The sequence below is a fragment of the Micrasema longulum genome, unplaced genomic scaffold (assembly GCF_059751315.1).
Source record: "Micrasema longulum isolate JH-2025_06_02 unplaced genomic scaffold, ASM5975131v1 h1tg001829l, whole genome shotgun sequence".
Classification (NCBI taxonomy): Eukaryota; Metazoa; Arthropoda; class Insecta; order Trichoptera; family Brachycentridae; genus Micrasema; species Micrasema longulum.
Window position 1 is genome coordinate 359317 of NW_028279003.1, and position 24760 is coordinate 384076.

Below are 24760 nucleotides of genomic sequence, written 5' to 3' on the forward strand. Positions count from 1 at the left end.
TCTGCAAGTTGATTTTGCATCTGACATGGGTTTTTTAAAATTTATTTATTTATTTGACATTTTATATACATATACAATATATATACATATAAGGGCGGGCATATTGCCTTAAGACAATTTCTTCCTACCTACCCAAACCGTTCAGTTTGAGAAAATTATAAATACATGGACATATTGAATCTTACAACTTTAAACAAAAATTAAAAGCAAAGATTAACAAAAATAAATATAAATATTTAAAAAAATTAACACTATACTATGAAGAGAGGAGAGGGGATGGGAAGGAAAGAAGAAGGATAAAATAACAATTTAAATATTTAGATAGTGACATTTCAATCTTGACTTAAATTTAAATAAAGAAGAGGCGTCTGTAACATTAGTGGGTAGATTATTCCACAATCGAGCGGCTACTACTGTGAAAGAGGAGGCAAGAAAATTAGAGCGATGACAGGGTATTAAAAGGGTTCTCTCGTTACTAGAACGAAGAGATAGTCCGTGTTGTGAAAGACGTTGGATGAGCTCTCTCAGATAAACAGGCGAAGTGGGATTATTTAAAATATTGTGAAGAAGTGATAGAATGTGAATGTTTTTATCTAGTTATGCTTCCAATTCTTCGTCTTCAGACTTTTTCGGTGCGCCGAAGGGTTCATTATCTTCAATATCAAAATCACTATTTTTAAAGCATCGAAACCAATATTTGCATGTTGTTTCCGATACAACATGGTCCTTGTAAATCTCCACAGGAATTATATGTGCTTTAGCTGCAGATTAAAAAACAAAGTAATGCAATAAATTTCCCCGCGAATACTCTTTTTGGCACAAAATTTGTCGTGTTTAACGCTACGAAAAAATATGTTGTTTACACTTCGGTGGAATAATAAACTGTCATTTAAAGCCTAATTGTAAGCTTCACGATGAAGTTGGCTGTAGTATTGCCCAATGTAAAAAGGCTAAGATAACACCATCTGTCGGGAAACAGAAAGAACTTTTTAAAGTCTCAATTAAATAAATGGTAATAAAACAAATAAAACAACTTTGTTTTTAACCACTTTTTTTTTTTTTTCCACCGACCGGTTTCAAAGCAAACAAGCATCTACGCCAAGGTTTACGTAACTAATGAATTAATTCCTATTTTATTTTTATCGTGTTCACTAAATACTACACGTGGACCCAATAAATCAAGTCTTTTTTTTCCTTACAAGGGTGGTAATTTGATATCAATATTTTCGAAGCTAGACAGGAGAGGACTAAAAGAAATATTGTTCATTTGGTTATGCATTGTTTTTTTCTTATTATGAATCGGTTTTTTAATTTCTAAGATTTCTAAGTTGTCTAATTTTAATATTTTATTTTCAACATGAAGTACTTTTAATCCAGTGTCTTTATTGAAGTTATGATTATTTTCTTTCAGAGTTGTTTTATTTATTTTATTATAATGAATAACCACAAAGTTAGTGTTTCAAATATAAACTTTATATTAAAAATAAATAGTACTTTATAAGTTCTGGAAAGTATTTGTCTTTCTTAATCCTCCTTATTTTATTTTATTTTCCTTGTCACAATCGACAGACGTAATATCTACGATCGACCGGTTGGATACCGCTTCTATATAGAAAACAAACACCTGTGTTTGCGTAATAAACAAATTTGTCGTTAAACATGTAAACGAACATACGCACACTGGAAAATAAGGAAGCTGAGCCAATAAAACAAGAAAAACAATCAATAAACTCCGTCAAGAAACAAAACAAATTACCTCCAAGACGGCGTGTTTTATTTAGTTGCGTAGAATACTAAAACTACTAAAAAATTACGCAGGGAATTCTTGAAACGTTGCCAAATTCTCTAAGGACAACGAATCGAGATTTCTCCGAATGCGACCTGTGGCATTAACAACCTCGTTCGTAACGCCTTAGAAATGGAAAATCACGATCTTTCATAATGAAATAAGCGAGGTCTTTAAAACTGTGAATTTCAAAAGAAAACTGATTAAGTTTTTTCTCGAATTGGCGAAAATAGGCACAATACACGTGGATAAAGATAACTCTGGTCACGAAGACAAGGTCGCTGTTTAAAAATACGCTTCGCATTCTATTGGTGAAAAGTATTTTGGCCCCAATTGATCGTACACGGTTACATTTTACAGCAAAAACGTGCACTTTCATTTCACTTTAAAAGAAATTTAGGTAAAATACGTAACATTTTCGGAATTATCTACAGTAAAAGACATGTATTCATCGAATGTTTTAAATATACAAACCATTTTTTTCCAATCATGTATAAGAACGTATAATATAATGAGAACACAGCAAATAATGAATTTGCACAGATTACACATAGTGATTTTAGTTCAAGGAAAATGAAAAATGGATTGATACGCTGATTTTGGTGAGGAGAAAAGCAAAAACGAAAGCGTTTTAGGAACATGTGGGTGATTGTTTTTTTTTTATATTACAAATGAATGGCTTAACTTAAAAGTCATACGGGTGGTGCCCCAAATGCACCTAAATTACATTGGATCATTAAATAAGTTAGAATTGGTTATATCATTTGTTGCATTAAACGTAAAATTGACGTCAGGTGAAAAGATAAAAAGGATAATAATTATTTTTCGGAGCTGGAAAGTTTTCTGCAAAGTTGTTTGTTGAATGTTTTCTTTAGCGAAAAAAAAAACCACAAAATTAGCCATGTAGGATGCAATGCACACCATTTTGAGCTTCAAGACAAGCTGAGTTCTGGACATTGGAAACCTAAAGTGGTATTTAAAGAAATTAAGTACGTACATTATTTTTTTAACAACGGCAAGATGATTTATTTGTATAAATAAAATTAATCGAGTAAATGATTTAGGTTTTGTCTGGCACATATGTTTTTATTCATGTCTCATTCCAAAGGAATTGTAGCAATTTAAAGTAATAATAATTTATTTATTTATTTTACATAAACGGCATAAATTGCCTTTAACATATATTGAACATAAATATGAAAAAAAAAAAAACATTTATAAAAACATAACAAAAAATTATAAAATTGCATAACTATAACAATAGTAACACATAAGCAACCAAAAATATTGAATAAATAAATACATAAATATGAAAAAACAAAAAAAGGAAAAACATTTTTAAAAATAAAGAAAAGTTTAAGAATAATATTGCGAGAGAAAAAAAGAAATCAGACTCGTTTTATAACTATCAAGTCCAGAACCAAATATATCAGCCTTGTCCTCATACTGATTGCCATATCTATGGAGCCTAGGGATAGGCGAGTGCATATGATAGTTGGTTCTAGAACTTGCAGAGCAAAAAGGAGATCTGTGGCGGGTATGTCGACCAGGTACACGGAAACACACCAACTCCAGCAAATCTGGACAGTCAATTAATGAATTGATCACCTTAAAAAGTAATATTAGGTCAGTTAGGATTCTTCTATCAGAAAGTCTTAAAAGATTTGCTGAAGCCAACAATTGATTATAATTAAATAAAGCAGCTGGAATATGAGGTTTAAAATTAATATATTTTAGAAATTTCTTCTGGACGCGCTCGAGTGAATCAGAATGTACACGATAATGGGGCGACCAGACTGGAGAAATATATTCTAAACGACTTCTAACCAGGGAGCAATAAAGTGACTTGATTGGTGCGATACTTTCAAATTTATTAGCAACCCTACAAATAAACCCCAACATACTCAGCGCCTCATTTGAAGTCTTGTCAATATGTTTGATAAATGTAAATTTATCATCAAAAATTACGCCAAGATCCCTAATGAAATCAACTCTTTCAATTTTTGCGTGGTTCAACAAATGGTTAATAATGGATGCCTTTTACGGAGTCTTTTTCGTACAAATCATTTCATGGATACGTACTTCATTTATTTTTTAATAGCGTTTTGAAAAGCTAGAATCGGTAGTCGGTTAATGAAATAAACTAAAATTTGAAATTTCATTAGTAATAAATTCCATTGAATTTCCATTAAAATATTTTTTACTAAATTTACTGATTTTTCAATCAATTTTTCTTTCAACCTTCAATAATATGGCGCATTTAAATGCATTATCGTATAATTATGTAGAACGTAGTGCTGATATTGATATCTTTGACGATACATTAAATAATTATAGGAAAACTGTAACGCAATTTATAAAATCAAATAGTCACTTATGTTAGATAGGTAAAATAATTTGTAATGACCTGTAAGTAATAATTTATTGTAATAACTTTTATAACAATCAAAGAATTCAATTAAGCTAGCCAATTAAAAAAAATATATATTTTAAACCTTTTTTTCTTTATTTGTGCATGCTGTGTTCACATATAATTGATTAACAATATCTAAAATAACCATTTGTTATTTTATTATACCATTTTATTATACCAATGTTAGATGTATTGTTTATTGTTTGTGAACCTTAATAAATAAAAATAAAATATATGTAACGAAATTCAAAATGTTTTTTTTATATACGAAAAAATGATCGGTATGCAGTTTTAATTTGTTTTCCATATTTCTAGTTTATTATTTACGGACTTTGTCAATTTATATAGTAAAATTCTAATAACTAATTGAGCTTGTAAAAGTCATATAGTTAATCAATCGAATATCTAATTCAATCAATTAAAATTGTAAATCTGAGTATAATTTATTTTTTGGACTAAGATTTTATTTTATTAAATTAATTCATTAATACTAAGTAATCAATAAATAAAGTAATTTCCCTTGTTGAGATTTGCAAAGACCTTTTTTTATTATCTTGTTCCCGAATCAAAATTTGATTACGCGAATTTTCACTGTCTGGCGGATTATCGTATTTATATATCTGATATTAAAAAAGAAATGGATTAAAAAATAAATTTAAAAAGTTGTCTGCCCATGTGATGATTGATCAGATAAGGAAAATTATTGCAAGAATAAAATTTATAGATTATATCGTAATATGAAAAGTTTACTATCCATTTTGAAGAATATATAATGCAATAATTAAGCAGTAACCCATTGAGTTCCAACTAATGTACATATTTTTGCTTTTGCATTTTATAAGAGGTTACTTATTCGGTTACGATTGAAAAAATACATTGTTCCAATGTGGGTAGCGCTGCTATATATATCGGTGTTAGGAGATTTTATTTTATTTATTGTTCCAATGTTCTTAGACCAGAACCCAGAACATATGGATGTCCAATTTTAAAAAAATTCCTAAGTCTAATTGTATCGGTTTTGAGTTAGCAACATTGTCGTGTAGAGCATTTTGTGAACTTTACCTTTACCTAATTATTTTTTCAATAAAGAATACCCATATCGAATTTTGTATTTGAAAAATGATTTAAAAAATATTATTTCAATTCCAAAAAATCCCTAAGTCCTAAAAATCATCTAGTCCAAGAGTTTTTTCCCCAAGAAAAAATCTCTTAGTCCTTTAAATACTTTTAAAAATCCCTAAGTCCCGACCTTAGGGTTAAATCCACTTTTTACAAGCAATAATATTGTAACTAAACGTGTAAAAAAAATGTATTTTTTTATCTTAAAATAAAGAAGAAGAAAAACTTTACAATACATACATTAAATTTTTCGAAATTCTGTCATTTAACATTTCAAGAACAATATAAACACTTAAACTTGAAATATCTCAGAAATACAAAAATGGACTTAGGCATTTTTTGAAATTGGGCATTCATTTATTTTTACAAAATGTAAGTATTTTTTCAAATAAACGCGCATGTTTCAGAAGTACGTTAATTTGATTGAATTTTTTTATTGAAATATCATTGAATATTAGTTTAGGAACAACTTGATATATACACATATAGCAATGCCTTTACTCAATCGTACCTCTTCTGATAGTCGATATCAGAAGAGATACGGTTCGTGTTACTGAAAGTTCAGAGAAGATGTCTTCCTTTTAGTCTAATTACTGGCTATTTTTATTTTACCATTTCATCACATATAAACAGTATCTCTATTTTTTTCGTGTTATGCATGGCTTGAACAATATTTTTTAATGCATGTATTAAATAAATCAATCGAAAATTGAGATTGAAATAAATAAATAAACACATAATAATGGTAATAAATGAGTTTAAAATGGGCCATTGGCGTTTAAAAAACTGCACATATACCTATATAAAATACGAGATAATTTTAATACATGGTCATTCTTTACTTTCAACAACACATGAGAAATAATATGACATAAAAAATTAACAAAACCTATGTATGTAAATAAAGCAAAACGCTTTTTTTACTGATAACAATGCAAGTAGGTAAATACCGTAAGTCAATAGTAAGTTAAGGACATTGATTATTGCAGTTGATTTTAATCAAAGTAGCAGGTCGATTAACTACAGTAAAACAAGTGTATATACATAGTATAGATGCAAATTAACCCTTCACTGACCAATTTTCCTAATTCTAACTGAAAAAATATATTTGTGTATGTCTTTTGACGCAGATTCTTTGAAAAATAATGAAACAAGTATTTTTTTTCAGATTTATTTTCATATTTCAGGTATGTAGACAATATGCTACAGTACCCGTCATTAATAAAGTGTATTGGGCTTAAGAAAGAGACTGCCCGTCAAATCGGCTAACTTCGGCTTTGTAGAGCGTCGTCTTTGTCATTCATCCGTGTTACAAATACCGGACTCGTGCGACAGAGACGACGCCCTACAAAGTCGGCAGTCTCTTCCTTAAGCCAGATGCACTTTATTAACCGCCGGGTACTGAACATCGGGCATAGAAATACAATAATATAAGGAAAACAAGAAATAAAGTTTTTTTAGGAAAATCTCTTTATCTAATAATAAAAGTTGCGGAAACAATAATAGCTTCAAATCATAAAAAGAAATCATTATTTGAAATTTCTCTTTACTTTTTTTCTATTTTTTGTATATTTTAGTAGACATATAATACATTTCTTTTAGGTTCTTATTTGTAACTTTGAAAAAAAAACATTTTTTCTCTTAAACTTAGGTTTTGTAATTTTGTATATTTTGTTCAATGTAATTATGATTAAAGATATACCTACCTGACCTTTTTTTTAAAAAATATCTTGGAAAAAAAAAATCATTTTTCGTATTTTAAAATTTTGATATTCCTTTAAATGATTTCTTTTTATTCCTTATAATGACTTTTTAATATTTTACACAATATGTTAGCGTGTTCATTTAATGAAACCATTGTGATATTATATGTACATATACATTTTTGATGCTTTTTTTCCCTCTTTTATCTACTGGATTGAAGTATTTATTTCTACACAATATGTATTTTTTGTATAGTAAAAGGCACTACGTGCCGTGTATATTAAGAAATAGATAAATTAATAAATTAAGCTAAATTTTGCTTTTGACAGAACACATGCACCAGACTTAATGTTTACAATTTTATGGAACAATTTTAAGCTGGTGGCGAATTTTGAAAAAATTATAAAGGCCAGTATGTATATAATTCATTTTTCACCGAGTGATAAAAATGTTTGAAATCACTTTTGTACTCAGATTATACGTGAGTATGGATACTATCCATTGCAGTACCCATCATTGTTCCTTTTAGATATGCTTGGTTTCACAAGTTTGCGGGCCAGAATGAGCATTGCCTTTCTTAAGATGGCCTTTAAGCCTCTGAACGGGTTAATTTACAATCCTAACATTTTGGAGCGCATAAAATTATATGTACCGAGCAACGTTTTAAGAGCTAGGCAACACAGACCATTTGTTCTTCCAGAATGCAGGACAAATTTAGCGCTGTTGATGCCTATGGGAGAATGATTGGTCTGTTGAACAGCCTGCCGAGAGAGGTGGATCTTTTCCATGCTGGGATTACCGGTTTTAGACTCTCCCTCTCTAACTATGTATCATAATATGATTTAAATGCATTAAAAATATTATACATGAGTAAGAGAGTAAGGAAGACAGTTAGAATATGGGTCCTCAGTTTGGTCTCCTCATTATGTTACCCAAATAAACGTGTGGAGAAGGTCCGATACAAGTTTTTAAGATTTATGAATTTCCAATAAAACATTCCAATTAAGAACTTAACTATAAATGTTTAATGAAGCAGTTAAAATTTATATGTATTAGTGATAGAAGGGAAATTTCAGATTTAGTGATGCTTTTCAAGTTATTAAATAATGTTTTTGACAGTCCCGAACTTTTAAATTGTGTGAATTTTATGTGAGACAGCGTGGGACGAGACAAAATACTTCTTTTGCTGTTTATTTGCTAAGTTCAAACTATGCTAAATATTCACCTTTTGCACGGTTCTACATATTAGCAGACAAACATGGACACTTAGATTTATTTAATTTATTTTTATACAGATTAAAATCATTACTTTTTCGTCACTTCTTTTCAAAGTTATTAAAATGTACTAAGTGTTATACTTGTTTTACTGTTTATGCTATGATACATCGCCTCTGTTACTTCAATACTTTTTATATTTAAACCCTTTATTTATTGTTAATTTGATGCATACCTATGATATAACTTCTTATTTAATTTTTCTTTATTATTTTCTTATTTTTTGCTAATTTTATTTCATATATCTATATTTTCTATACTGTGTACAGATGTTTTGTTTTATTATAATTGTTGTTCAATATTATTTTATACTTTGTCAAAGGCGTAAGCCGTCGAAATAAATAAATAATGTGTATTAGTGACTTATTCGTATTTGTTCACTATTGTTTTTATGGACCTTAATAATCTATTGCGCTATTTTTTATCATATTTTTATGGTTACCCTATTATATCATTAATGTACATCGTAATTGGCCGTAGTGCTGTATTGTTCATTTAAATAAATAATAAAATTATTGGTATTAAGCAGATCGTCTACATCGGGCAGTGTAGGGTTAAAATATTTAAATAAAAGCCTGGTTTAATGATGTGACCTTAAAATAATAGCGGGCATAGGGGTAATGTTTTGTTATCGTGGGTCCAATGTGAAATTAGTTTCAGTGAAACTAATTGAAGTGAACAAAATTTGATCACAATAGTCAATAACCTAGATAAATACGCATTAGTTGGTATTATGGCTATAAAGCTCCCAGTATAATTAAAATAAAAAGGATTACAGTATTGCAATATATTGAATGCGAGTAAATTATCGTATACAACAACAAGAAGCAATTTCTCCAGTTTCTTTACATGGGGGAGTGCGGATATTATCCATGCCTTTATCCCACTGAGTTCCTCCAGGGTATGCTTGGTTACAGCAGTTGGAAGACCAGAAGGAATGTGTATTTAATACGCACTTTTTTCGATTGTTGCGCGGTATTATTGACAACCCTGAAATTATGTGGTTCACTAGCTTTTGTGTTCCAGATAACTACCTTAGACAGCGTCAGCATAGACTGTTTTAAATTCCAATATACAGGACCAACATGCCAATGGTTACGCATGTTGGAAGGGCTGTCTCTATGTTGAACAATATTACTTTGGACATTGAGATTTTTTACGTCTCTGAGGTTTTCGTTACAAGATTCTCTTACTTTTTTAACATGTTATTCTCTGGATATTTTGTATATTTATGTATTTGTTTAATGTATACCTAATTTTATCTAATTATTTTAATTATTTCTATATGTATGAATTAAGATATTCCATTGTGTAATGTACATATATATGAATAAATAAATTGAAAAAAAAAACATACTGACGTTTCTATGAACATTGAACTAAGGTGCTTATCCCACTATACACCATTTTTGTGCAACTTCTTAAATGTACATTTTTATCCCTGTTTCATTCCTTGGTTTCTCTATTCCTCTCCTTCCAATCTCATTATGTCATCCCAGATTCCTCATCATTTATGTACGAGTATAACATAGTGGATTTTTTTAATTAATGTTATTATGCAAGCCCTCCCAATTAAAAAACAGCTGTTATTTTTAATTAATTAATTTTTAAAATATTTTTACATAAATATGTACGTTGTACGTATCTTTTGATATATTGCTTATTTACAAAGACAACGCATTATCTCGAAAAATACAATTTCACGGGAAGCTACTTTTAAACATTCAAAAAATAATCAAATATAAACGAATGTTTTTTTACCATATATCTTAATTGAGGTTAAATGGTTTAAAAAACAAAATATATTCTACAATTTTTTTAATGTTTAAAAGTAGCTTTTAGTAAAATTGCATTTGTCGAAATAATACGTTGTTTTCGCAAAGAAGCGATATATTTGTTTTTTTAGTACAAAATTTTGACCAATCTCTTCTTTTGACCAGTCTGTTTTTTTTTGGTTGGCTGGAAGATATCGCTTTTAACAATAAGTCCGCCAAACTACTTATTCTTTGTACTTGAAGGTTAAAATAAAAATAAATTATTAGACCTACATATTGACTTGTTAGACCATGAAATGATTGAATATTAATTTTGTACAGGTCATGTAAAAGCCCTCTGGGCGTATATAATAAATAAATAAATACATGGGTACCATATTATTATAATATTTTATTGTAATTTGATGTAATAAGAGAACGGACGCAGCAAACTCCGGTGACAACTGTCACCAAGCAGAGGCGATACGGTTGGCTTGGCAGTGTACTGCGGATGAAAAAGAGAGAGAGAGAGAGAAAAGAAAATTGGATATATAAAATGTTTTCTTACAATAATATTAAAGGATTAAATAATTGTCGTGCGAAGTTTCTTGAAAATGTATAAAAAATAATATTAATAAAAACGAACTGGGACGACGCCACTAGTTCATATGAATCAATCAATGATGAGATAGTTGTGGAAGATTTCCGGTTTACAAACCGTTAACGGACCAATTGGCAGAACAGACCGAGAAGAACGGAAGAGAACTTGAAACATCACATGACGAGAGATTTCAGAAAAACAAAACTTTAGCTTAGTTTAATAGTCTATTTTAAAAAGAATAAAAATGGTTTTAATAATTTAAATTTAATTTTAAAAAAATAAACTACTTTAAACGACGTCACTAGTTCTTCAGAATCAAACAATGACAGAGTGTTGTGATAGATTTCTGGTTTATGGGAAGCCAATCCACCGATCAGCAGAACTCACTGTTGAGAACATTATTATATATAGTAATTTCAAAATTGCAAAAATTTAAAATAAATATAGCGCTAATAATACGATACATATTTATTTTTTAATTTGGTAGTTTATTAACAAATATTTTTTTTTTTAAAACCACTGAACTTCCTCATTCTACGCGGCATTAAGAAGAAACTACGTCGCGCAAAAATAAAGAGCCAAGTGCCCAATTCAAAAGACAGGTGAACTAAAAAATTGAAGAAGATTGGAGGAAAGAACCATAAAATAAACTTTATTCAATAACCAAACGTGCCCTAAATTTCGAGGGCAAAGAAATGATTCAATACAAATAAGACGAAAATTGTAGGGTTGATCATAATTCGTAAATGCAAGAGGTTCTTGTTAATACAACCAACCAGTTTGGAAGAAGAATTGCAGACATGACGTGAAAGGTAAAAAGGTATATTCGAGAAAGAAATACAAGAATTAATGCGAAACGATTTAAAAATTAAATAATTGGAATATTAGCACAAGAAACATGTGTTTTAGTATTGAAAACAATAAAATAATAACTAAAACATTGGCACAAAGGAATAATGGCTCAAAGCGCCTATTTTGAATACACATTACTGCATAAAATAAATGTACGTGTGTATCTTAGTAAATTATTATACAAACAGCACCTTTTCATTACCATTATAAAACAATATTGTAATATATTTCAATATTATTAATAAATTAATAGTTATTTATACTTACATTTGTGTCATCAATAAGTGTTGCTACACGCCCTGGCTGAAAAAAAAAAAATTAAATTTTCAGAATTGCGTAATAATAATGTACATGAAAATTGAAACAAACATAATTGTTTTATTTCAAGATAGTTGACAGTAGAGAATGTACAAACAGACATGACTCACAAAAAAAATTGCTACAGCAACGCTTAGCACCTACAAAGATTGTGTAAAAATTATTTAATTTTCCCAAGGATGCTTAAATTAATGGAATGTGGTTATACGATTATAGTTTTAATACCAGGGCCCCAAATACAATAGAAAGTTTACATTTATCTTTAAAGTAAAATTAAGTTTTTTGTATAAAAAGCAGAATGTGCATACTTTTTTTTTAAACATGTTTAATTATAGATGACCGATGAAGATACTTTAAATTTTCATAAAAATATACTCATTTACGTACACAAATATCGATTTTTCTTTATAGACAGTCGAAGATAACTCTGTTTACTTTCCGTTATGATCGGGGCCCAGGGCCCGTATTGCAATGGGTTTACGGTTAACCCATTGTAAGGGTTAACATTTATCTTTAATTTTATCTACACAATAAAATTAAGTTTTCTGTATAAAAAATAGAATACGAGTATGTATACAATGTTCAAACATGTTCAATTATAGGTTACCAACGGATACTTAAAAATTTTACAAGAGCATCAATTTTAGTTTATACCTTCTCGATATGTACCGATGACGATAGCGTTTGTAATTGCCCTCTTAACTTCCCATTGTAATCGTGGATCAGGGACGCAATTTAAATCGGAAGTTAAGGGAATCATACTTTCACCATGACGTCAAAGTTGAAGATAAATTTTGCCGAGCGATTACGAAGATACACTACCGACACTCTATCTTCAAATTTTGATCTAGGTACAACGGTATGCACTGAGGGGTCAAGTACCCCACGGTACACATATCTACTAATTAAAAGTGAAAAAATGTCGTTCCACAAGCAATTTTTACTTTAATTAAACTTCATATAAATTTGTAATCCTTCTGAGGTAGCCAGTTTTATCTTTAAAGGCCATTTAAAATACAAAAGAGAAATTAGTAAATTTGAAGTCGAATTGAATTCTGACATAACTGTCAATTTTGAATCCGAATGATTGGATGCAATGATAACGTGGCTAGATGCTGCCATATTAACATATTATCATAAAGCCATATTAACGTATAGCCATATTAATATATAACATCAAGCCGTTAAAACATAGCCACCATAAAAAAATAATTTAATAATAATATTATTTTCACATTTTTTTATTTCTTTCTGATGGCACGTATCGAGATCTCGATAGAGCCGGCTTTGTAATATGTAGGTAGATAGAGACAGTCGGAAAATACCATCTTTACAGTTACTGCCAAATTTCGTATAAAAATCATTTTCAAGCACTTTTTGTTTTAGTTGAGGTTTTTTTTTATTTCTGATCGTTTTGAAGTGGCTGCTATATATCACAGAAGCCTATTTAAAATACGAATGAGAACTAATTTAAATTAAGTAAAGAACGCGGAGTAAAGTTTCGGGTCACGTATTGGTTGAATTCGATCAAATGACGTCAGAGATGGCAATTCAGTAGAGCATACCGAAATAGATAACCCAAAAAGTCGACAAAATAATCGATAAACAAACAAACCACTACGCCGTTTCCCCAAGGGAGAAGGCAGAGAGGATAGAATGCCACATCACTCTGTATTTGCATACAGACCTCGACTATGAAATATTGTAGTGTAAAAACAAGTTTTTATAAATAAAATTATTGTAAACTGTATCGGAATTCGAATCCGAGATTTCTTGCAAGGTAGACAAAAGCGCTGACCATTACACCACAAGGTGGACATTTATCTTATAAGATTCTTAGTGGAAACAAGAAAAGGCTGATATGATACTTTTAGAACGACATATTCGCATAAGATTCCAATTAATTTCTGACCCGATAGTTCATTCGATTTCTGATTCAGAATTTAGGTGTGCCATTAAGTATTTATTGCGAAGAGAATAAAAAAATGACTTATCAGTCAAAATGGTCAAGACATCTCGATTGAAGACCTTAACAACTTTTAAATTCGTTCAATCTTTCAATCTTTTTCGCGCAGGATGGGACAAGAGACAATACAACAATTCAACTTATGGGAAAATGAATACACGACGACGAGCGTTGCCACCAAGTTCGTGATGGGGATAATCCATTGTCCTGCGGAGATCCCTTGCCCCTCTATCTCTAGGAGAATGTCTCGGTCCATTGTCCTGTCCATCAAATGCCTGTTTAAATGAGGACAATATAGGTCTGATGCTGGCACATGATAATATTGCCCTGTCCTCATGTAAATTTCCTGTTCAAAATTATTCTGTTAAGATTTCTGAATCGATTACTTGTTTATTTTTAAATCGTGTAATGCGGACTTTACTTGATATTTTCTTGATTAATTAAGCTTTGGCGCAGGTCCAAAATGAGCACGTGTTTGGCCATTTTCACACCACAGCAAAAATTCGCCCGACCCGATAAATAACAAAGGGTGGATTGACTTTTATCGTATATATGTGTTTTTTTAATTATTGAAATTATTAATTGGCAGGTAAACGCACGAACCAGTAGACCGTGAGACCGACTAATCTCCAGTCGATTTTTAAAGCGAGAGTACTGGCTAAATTTAAATAATGAATCATTAAAATCTCTTTTATTATATTTTACTAAATTATTTTGTCTAGTGGCTAGTGTTGAGGACTCACAGATCAGAGGTCCGAGGTTCGAAACCCAATCTACCCCAACTTGATTTCCATTTTCTATTAGTGAGTTATTTACAACTCGTTGAAAATGGTCGCCAAAATTAATTTATTTGGGTAAATTATAAGAACGATAATATTTTCAATTTTTAAATAATATCTATACCGAGGCGTTTTTATTGATATTTATGGAGTTTCGTAAAAAAATAAAGAAAAATATTATTGAGTATGGATATATCGGAAAGCAAAATGAAAAACAATGATTTCAAAACTCTAGTCCATAAATTAATGACTAAAAGGAATAGACAGGAAGGAATAAGGAATATGTTTCAAATATCAGAATATAATTTTAAATTCTTGAGGGTCCTTTCTCATTTTATTCATGTAGGTATGTTTAAAAATCTTTTTTCATATTTCTTTTTAATTTTGTACACCTATAATGTTTTGATGTGACTTGACAATTGATGTGAAAGTATGTACTATTATGTATAAAATAAATAATACACTGACACTCCGGAACGTGCCTGTGGGCCAGTGGAGTGGCTACATCCACAAATAAAAAGGAAATGATATTGAATGTACCTATTGTAAAAACATGTTTTTGTAAACTATGTATTTGTATTATATAAAGGGTTTTCTTTAAATCCTGTCACATCCGAAACCATGACGATCAGCATGGGCAAGAAGACATATTAGCATGTTTAAAAAAATATTTAGAACAAAGAAAATTTAAAAAAATAAATATTAAAAAAAAACAAATAGTTGACCCTGCCACATCCGAAACCACGATGATCAGAATGACCAAGAAGACATATTGGCACATTAAATTATTTTTTTAGAATCAATAAAATAAAAAAATAAAAAATATGAAAAAAAGCAAATGGTGGCTTACTTCTGCAGGGGAGAAGTGAGGGGAGCGCGGCGCAGTATCAGATTCCTCCCTCCTCCCTCCTTGTTTCTCCCCTGCAGAAGTAAGCAACCATTTGCTTTTTTTCATATTTTTTATTTTTTTATTTTATTAATTCTAAAAAAATATTTCAATGTGCCAATATGTCTCCTTGGTCATTTTGATCATCGTGGTTTCGGATGTGACAGGGTTTAATGAACACCCTGTATAAGATTTACTAAATAAATAAATATATATATTATGACAACAAAATGAACGGAGCACTAAGCACAGTAATTTCTAATAAAAATATGTCAATCGAAGCTAAACTGGCAGTGCACAACGGAGTTTAAGTCCCAACACTTATGTATGGAAGTGAAACATGGAACTGGCAGTAGAAGGATGAAAGCCGAGTGAACGCGGTTGAAATGCGATCTCTTAGACGAATGTGTGGGAAATCAATGTATGACAGGGTTACGAATGATGAAATCAGGCGAGAGTGTAAATCTGAGACAAGTATAATTGATAAGATTAAGAAAGGGTCTCTGAGATGGTTTGGTCACGTAGAACGAATGGACGACGAAAGAATGGTAAAACAAGTATATATAGCGAAAATGAACGGCAACGTTAGACGAAGACGACCAAGGAAGACGTGGCATGATCAGATAAACCAAAATCTTAAGTCTGGTCGTGTCAAAAGCAGACAGAACCGAAGGATATGTATGACAAGATGTATGAATGTGGAAGAGGCTAGGATTGTATGCCAGGATAGACGTTTGTGGCGGTCTATTCTCTCTGCCTACCCCTACGGGGAAATGGCGTGATGGTAGTAGTAGTAGTATATATTATCAAATTTAAGTAGGTACTAACGAATCTAATAAATGTAAATCAACTATAAATTTACCGTGCCGTTTAGATTAAGATGATATGTGTGAAATAGGCTATTCGAGTATCACGTGGCTGGTTTGTTTATTTGGAAATTCTTGTAAACATGAACAGACTTTAGATGAAGGTTGGCTACGGAGTCAAGAGTTGTCCGGAGGTGCGACATGTGAAATGGGCCTTCGCGATAATTTACACGTGCAATACACATGCACATTAATACGTGTACTATCGACCTTGAAGAGCGCAGCGATATTACGTGCATTACAAGATAAAAGAGCCACCAATTGCAGTAAATTTGTATTTATTTTATGTTTACGTAATATCATAAAATAAATATTTATAAATCAAAGACTGTAAATTATTAACAATGAATCAATTATACGAAATGAACCTGGATACATAATAGCCACAAATTACGATTATATTTCTGAGGAATTTTATTAAAGTTGAAAATTAAAGACCAATGAGGAAGTTCAGTGGCTTTTTTTATTTGTTAAAAGACTATTAAAACAAAACAAACAAAAAAAACAAAAAAAAATGTAACGTATTATCAGCGCTGGATTTTTTAAGGTTTCGTATTTTTTTAATTGCTTCGCGTGTGACGTCTCAAGTTCTCTTTCCCTTCTTCTCGATGAGTTCTGCGGATTGGTCAGTTGACTTACCGTAAGCTGGAAATCTACCACAACCCTCTTACCATTGATTGATTCGGAAGAACTAGTGACGTCACGCAAAGTAGTTTGTTTTTATTAAAACCATTTTTTTATACATTTTCAAGAAACTTCGCCGTAAGAATACATTTTTTGTATCCAATTTCCCCAAGGACTGAACTTTCTTGTGTACAGCCACTCCGTATCACTCCACTTATAAACAAATAAAACAAAAATAATAAAATTAAAATAAAATATACGAAATGAAAAAGTTTATTGATTACATTTTAATAAACTGAAACTAAATTATTACTTCCCTAGATAATTTAAGCGCGTCATACCTTTTATTTCAAATTTGTTCATTTGTATATCATAAAAATTTTAATGATTTGAATTTTATCGCTTTATTTTTTCACATTCGCTCGGTAATGTTTTTTATTGTATACGTTCATAAATGTATTTTTTGTAACATGTTATTGATTCCGAAATATGTTTACAATGTGTATTACAGTAGTAAAACAAAGAGAAAAAAAATCAGGAAGATATTTCCACTCACTGTTTTGAGGAATGATTCTATCAAAGGTCGAAAACTTTGATATTAAAATATAAACATTAATTTTTATTAAATCAGTATCAATTAGTCAATTACCGGTCAGGGACAGTAAAAAATAATCAATTATAAGCAGAGTTATGACGTAGACAATATTAATTCAATTTGATATCAACACGTATGCAAAGAATGTTATCAGCTTAAATATATGTTCTACTGGTTTTCTCCGTCTGGTTTTGCGATGAATAAATGCTTATGAAATATTCTTGGAAAAATAAAGACAAATAATTAATTTTACCCAGGAAAAATTTGTAGCACCATTTTTGTGGAAAATCTCCTCAAGAGCGCTGTACAATAAATATCCCCACACTCTTATAGCTACAGAGCGCATTGGCGGTTGGGATTTTAGTTCCCCGTTCCTAATAGATTATTTTTAATTTAAATAATCCATAGAAGCTAGACAAAACAGCTACAGAGTGCACCGATGGTTACAATCTAGCCCCTATTTTCATTATACTAAGAAGAGTTTTTAATTAAAAAAATATTAAAAATTACAGATAGAATTTAGATTACAACATATTCCGCAGCTACACAGCGCATGAACAGTTAAAAATCTAGACCTTATTTACAGTTGAAGATTAAGTTAGAAATTATTGTATAATACATTTAATTTACATAATATGAAAGGTAATATTATCAAACATCTTGCAGCTACAAAGCGCATGGACGAATGGAATTCTAGCAACATAAAGATGATTTCAAAAAGGTTACAAAAAATAAAATTCACCCAACAGTGAGTAGTAAGTTTAGCAAATGTGCATATGATACAACGGCATAAAAAGTAAACAAAAAAAAACTAAAATAATATAAGATTGTACAGGATATATTTTATACTTATATTTTATAAACATAAACGGCAAATCTGCCTTTTACAAACATCTAAAATATTGACATATTTGGCTAAATATTTTATTTTTTTTAAAACATGAATTTCCTTATACCCAAGATTTATAAAAAGAAAATCAAACCAAAAATTATACAAGATTTATATTTTAAAAAATAACCAAAAAATTATACAGCATATTCAGTAGAAAGTTTAAATAATAAAACATTCTACAGCAAAACAACAAGACGATCATAGGTACTGTTTCACACAGCTAGGCTATGTGAACAAAAAACTGTGTATATTACGAAATGCATGACTAAATAACTATAATTATCATTCACCATCTTTGAAAAAGTTCAAAAGGTTTGTTCTACAGGAACAATACCCTACACTAAATATATCAGATACGTGGAAATAACTATTACCGAGTTCATGAAGTCTATTTAATAATGGCATTACAAGTATACATTGTCCGTGAATTGTTGCTACAAAACGGTGGCACCTGTCTAGTCATTCATATGCAAGTTACTATGGCAACACAGTAGAAGTCATTATTATAATTAGCTTTAGCTAATGATTTATCAATGTTTAAAAAAATTAGTATGGAAAATTACTTTATTTCCTGCATCGTAATTATTGTCAAACTGTACTAAAATGTTTAAAACGGAATTCTTAAAGAATTAGGGGTGAACATTAGTTGTTTAACAAATTTATAAAATGAACAACAAAAGTAAAACAAAATGATAAAGGTCGTTCGGAAGAAAATTTTCTGCTCTATAAAATACTGTATTTGCTTTTACGTCAAATACATTATTTATCTGACTACAAGCCTTCAAAATTGAGTGTCAAATCGAGAGAATAAAGGTGAAAACAAATTAGGAAAATACATTATTGATTAATTTGTTGTAAAGTAATAAGAAGAACACATGGTTGATTAATTCGTTGTAAAATAATGAAAGATAATATTTTTTTTACTGATTTGTTGTAAAATATTAAATATGTAATTACTAATACCTAAGGTTAAAGTTTTATAATAAAATACTCATGGCGGTTTTCGAAAAAGGTGTTTTTATTTAATACCGACCCCGATAATTATCCTCAATTATTTGACAACACGTTAGTCAACAACGTATTTTTCTTATTTGTTTTCCCCTTTATTCTCTCGATTGAACGCGAACAGAAGGAGTTCATAAAACCGTTAACCGTAGGGGTAGGCAGACAGGATAGAACACCATATCACTCTGTCTTCGGATACAGACCTCGCTTCGTCTTCACCAGTGGTTCTGACCCTTTTTGTAGTCAGGGAGCATTTTTGATCATAAGGAAAATTGGCGGTACACCAAAACTAAAGATTAAAAAAACACGCAAAGATAACTTTTATTAAAAATAAAACTGATTACTTAGATTAGACAAGTTAAAAATTACATTAATTAAAAAAAAACACCTAATGAAAATTTTTGCCGCAAAATGATTTTATGTGACACCTGAGCTTGTCAGCTTTTACAAATTTTAGTGATATTAAGTCTAATATTTGATATAGCTACTCTCGTGTCTTCATTCAAATTGCGAAGTTGTTGCGTTTCTACGTTTTAATATTGGTTAATGTCGAGAAACCTAGTTCAAACAAATATGAGGTTGAAAACTGTAGTATTTTATTTATTTTAATTAAATATGCATTTATGTTATAAACAGCATACACATAACAATATCGAAATAAACACTCAAAATATGATATTTCAATTGAATCGACATTCACTTCGTAACACTTCATCATAAATTATTATGAAAATAAAACTTTGTTATTAGTGTTACACGACCCCACTCACCCTTTAGACACGCGTCTGTTAACACTCTCTTAGCCGAGCGATGCCGTCCCACACATTAAATCTTAGACTTAATTATTGTAACTTCCACTTATGTGCTAAATTTTAAGAAATAAATTCTACTTAGTGTCCTGTCCCTCATTGATCATGTTTTCATATCTGTACTTTAGATAACTATCCATTCATATGCTACCTTAGATAAGTGGAAAAAAACCCCCCTGCTCTAAGTTTCACTGTTTAAATTCTATGACATTGTGAACAATATTCTATGTTAACTATATTAGTTTTATATCACCCGTCGATGGGAGGAGTGCTCTCCTGAAACTATAGTAGTATTCTTGTAAAATAATGAAAAATGTGTAACACTAATAACAAAGCATTATTTTCATAATAATTTATACACAAAATATGATATATTTATGTTTACATTTTTACATTTTTTTTTTGCACCACAACAGGCCAGGAGGCTTAATTAAAGTGGTGAATTACATCACAGAGCACCCAGGCTTGAGAAAAATTCCATTTTAATTTTTGTGTTCTCACCGGGAATCGAACCCGGAACCTTCCATGCGTGAGTCAAGCGTCTTGACCACTACACCACGGAGGCCGCCAATTCACAGGGTCTGTCTATTAGCTGCGTATATTAACGCAATAACGCAATGCGAATCCCCTGCGTGGAAGTGCTTGTAACTAGTAACCGAACAACGGTTCTCGATAGAGTACTTGACCGCTGTTGTAAGGTAAGCGCACACAACTTCACTTTGCAAGGGTGCTGCCGTCTAGCCATTATATTTGCAACGTAAATCGCACAGTAAATGAGTCGTCATTGAATTTTGGTTTACATAATTTCGCGGAGCACTTGCAGCAAGCTCGCGGAGCACCGGTTAAGAACCACTGGTCTACACTCATGCACGCGCGCCAGTTATTTTGACTTTTGACATGTCTATTTTTAAGTATTCGTTGGATTTGGTCATACCATGTCTTTCTCAGTCTTCGTGGTTTTCTCCATCCATCAACATTTGAATCTTAAATATTCTAGCCGTTTTTTCGCTGTCTATTTGTTTTACGTTTCCAAACCAACGCATACGAGTACATACGTTATGCATTATAAAATCCATATGTTTTTGTTGAAATTTGAAATGTGTCGAAAATAAACTTAGTTTATTTGTACGATTTTTGAAACTGTTGTTTCTGACGCACGAGGCGTTTATTCTGATACACGAAACCTTGAAAAAAGCACGATTACAAATATTTACACAAAAAACTAAGAAGTTCAGTGGATAAATGTATTTATCTATAACGATCGATTAAATATAGTTACTAGTATTTGTTCAGTACATAATCAAAAGAAAATTTAAAAGAGATAATAAAAAGTACAGTCAGGAATACAATATATTTAAGAAAGAAGTGAAAAGTTACATTCATTATTCTTCTTTATGTAGCACTGATTAAAACTGAAAAAAACCGTTCACAATTTATAGATGTTATCCTAAAAATATCGATAATTAAAAATAAAATAAACAAAATATTGTAAGGCGGCCTCCGTAGTGCAGTGGTCAAGACGCTTGACTCACGTACGGAAGGTTTCGGGTTCGATTCCCGGTAAGAACACAAAAATTACAATGTGATTTTTCTCAAGCCTTGGTGTTTTGTGATGTAATTCACCACTGTAATTGGGCCTCCTGGCCTGTTGTGGTGCAAAAATAAATATAAAAAAAATAAACAATAAAATAAAAGATGTCATTCCCCATTATGTACACAAGAATTGTTTATTTCTTTTACGTAATGGGAAACGTTAATGCAACTATATGTATTTGATTAAAATAAAAAAAATGTATTTAGTAGTAATATTGTATTTTTATCTGAATGAAAAATATATAATTTATTTTCAAAAAACAGGTTTTTGTAACAAACTATAGCTGGAAATCGATTTTTCGTGAGAATCAATAGACTAGATTTTTTTAACCTAATTTGATAGTTTGGCAGTTTTTTTATATTTTTTCATTTGTTAATATATTATTAAACGTAAAAAAAAATATGTATTGTATTATCAGCTCTATGATTTTTATAAGTTTTGTATTTCCGATATTACTCCACGAGTGACGTCTCGAGTTCTCTTCCACTTCTTCTCGGTCAGTTCTGCCGATTGGGCCGATGACGGTAAGTAAACCGGAAATATTTCAAAACTCTCTTATCATTGGTTGGTTCATATAACTGGTGACGTCGTTCTAAGTAAAAAAAAAAAAACCTGCATTTTCAAGAAACTTTGCAATATAATTTGATACTCTAATATTTACCGCGCGCAAGAAAACATTTTTTGTATTCAATTTCCCGTAAGGCTGAAGTTTATCATTATCATGACCTCTAAACACAAAATAAACCGATGTAATAACGAACAGATTGAGCGCATTTTTGAGAAAATCATATCGAAGTCCAGACATGTAAAGAATATTTTCCTACTGGTAAAACGCAGTTTAACTTTATATTAATGTTCAAAAAAACACATTCAATTTATTTATTTACTCACAAGTAGTTTATTACGCATTTTTTGATACATAAGTCCCAACTCCATGGGACTAAAAGACCTGTTTTGAGTTGGAACGATAATTAGTTGACACAGCATACGAGCGTGTCATCACAAATATTGTATTGGGTCAGAAACATTATTAATTTCAAAAAAAAAAAAATATGGCACATCAATATGGTAAACAGCAAACTCAAACATTCGGAAAATCATCAAGAAGTTTCCTACGCAAAATCTCTCCCACGAAGGAAAATCCAGTCTTTGACTCCTAGTTTTTTTTCATTGAGAGCTTAATACGCTCTTCCAAAATATTAAATACTCTCGGTGCGATAAAGGAGAGATGTCTCTGGGGAAAAGTCGTAAGGGTTTTAGGTATGACATAATTCGTGCTGTGGCAAAACCTTGTACGAACATTTCACTGAGATCTTTCCTTATTGTTCGACCAGAAGTGTGTAAGTGATTTTTTTAGGTACAGTTGTCTCATATCCAGCACCTTCGTAAATTGGAACAACTGTTTTGACGAGCATGTTGAAAGTCGCCGAATTAATTGAATTCAGAAAATTGGTTAACAACATGACGCATGATATTCGATTTGTTTATTCAACGTTAAGATGAATCTTGTGATCAATGAATCAATTGTACATCGTTATTGAAATGATTATAGTAAATACGTACTTACGAGATTGAAAAACAAACTGTTATTGTTTTATTAAACTCGCAATGTTTTTCGCCGAATTGACGTTAGCTAGAGTCTCTAAAATTTAGCTTGATTAAAATTACAGCTGCCAAACTAATGTCAATAGTGATGGGAAATTACTGATCACTGATCGTGTACCGAGAAAATCGATTTGATCAGTTTTTTCATGCAAACATGAAACTCTGTTTCCGAAAATTGATGTAAAAACGCAAAAACAAACCTATTATAGTGTGTTTAAGACTATTATTCACAAAAAAATAAGACATTTATACGTTTGTCATGAACAAGATTAAATCAATTACTTTTTATTCAAACAATTTAGATTGTATTAAAAAAAAAAATTTTACATGCCAGATACGAATGATTTTTCCTGTGTCAATATAAATCACTCCTTAGACGTCACTACAAAGTTATGTCGTCACTATTGCTGACAACTGTCATTCTAATCAAACTATATTTTAAGGACTAAAGTTAGAATATTTTACATAACGATGTCCATGTCTGCAAACATTTTGAAAACCTCAAAATTTTGTTGTTTAAACTAACAAGGTCTAAGAAGAAGGATAAAAATTGAAAAAAATAAATGTTTCCTGGTAGATTAAATAATTTGGTCAGATACATGTCAATAAAACTTCACAAAAATCAACAGATGTACCAATTGAAGAAATACGGATGGTCGAAAATGGACAGGATGGTGGATGTTACACAGACGACAGGTAAAAGCCTGGACTTCCGCATTCCCTTCTCTAAAATGTTCTCCGTATCAGTTGTAATGTCGTCACTTTAGTTCGTTTTTGTACAAGAGACCATTTTTAACAAAATTGAGTTATATGTACAGAAGTTCTTGGAAACCTTAATTTAAAAAATTCCAATGAAAAATTATTTTTGTTTAACTGTTTAAGGGGTTTTTATAAATGAATTTTGTCTTAAATTGTGGTCATTATTTATGCCTGTTTCATTAAAAAATGTTTGAAGCTCTATTTCTGCAGATTAGTCTTTTGGTCTTTTGGATAAGAACGAACTGAAGCGACAATATTTTAATTCTTATAACTTCCTAGAGGAAATCTTTGTCTAAAAGAATTTGGGCGAACTCAAATATTGTTGATTTGAATGGGTTCATACATATTTTATGCCGACCTTCCAGGAATCAAACCCGGCACATCAAGCAAGGTAGACAACACACTGACCGCACCACGAGGTGGACTAAACTCTAGCTAATTTCCCTTTTCAGGATTTTTACCCAAAAGTAGACATATTTTCATTCGTTTTGTAAGTTTAGTTTTTTTATGTTCCCTTATAGATTTACAATGGCAAAAACTTTTTTTATAAATGAATAA

General features: G+C 30.6%; 1 protein-coding gene across 1 annotated transcript in view; it reads right to left on the reverse strand.

The window, feature by feature from the left end:
• The window catches only part of LOC148273811 (glutathione-specific gamma-glutamylcyclotransferase 1), a 54597-nt gene that overhangs the window by 15515 nt on the left and 14322 nt on the right, over positions 1–24760 (reverse strand). Inside the window, exon 2 of the mRNA XM_088238142.1 lies at positions 11772–11807. Within this exon, the coding sequence (XP_088094268.1) occupies positions 11772–11807 (36 nt within the window). The remainder of the gene's footprint in view (positions 1–11771; positions 11808–24760) is intronic.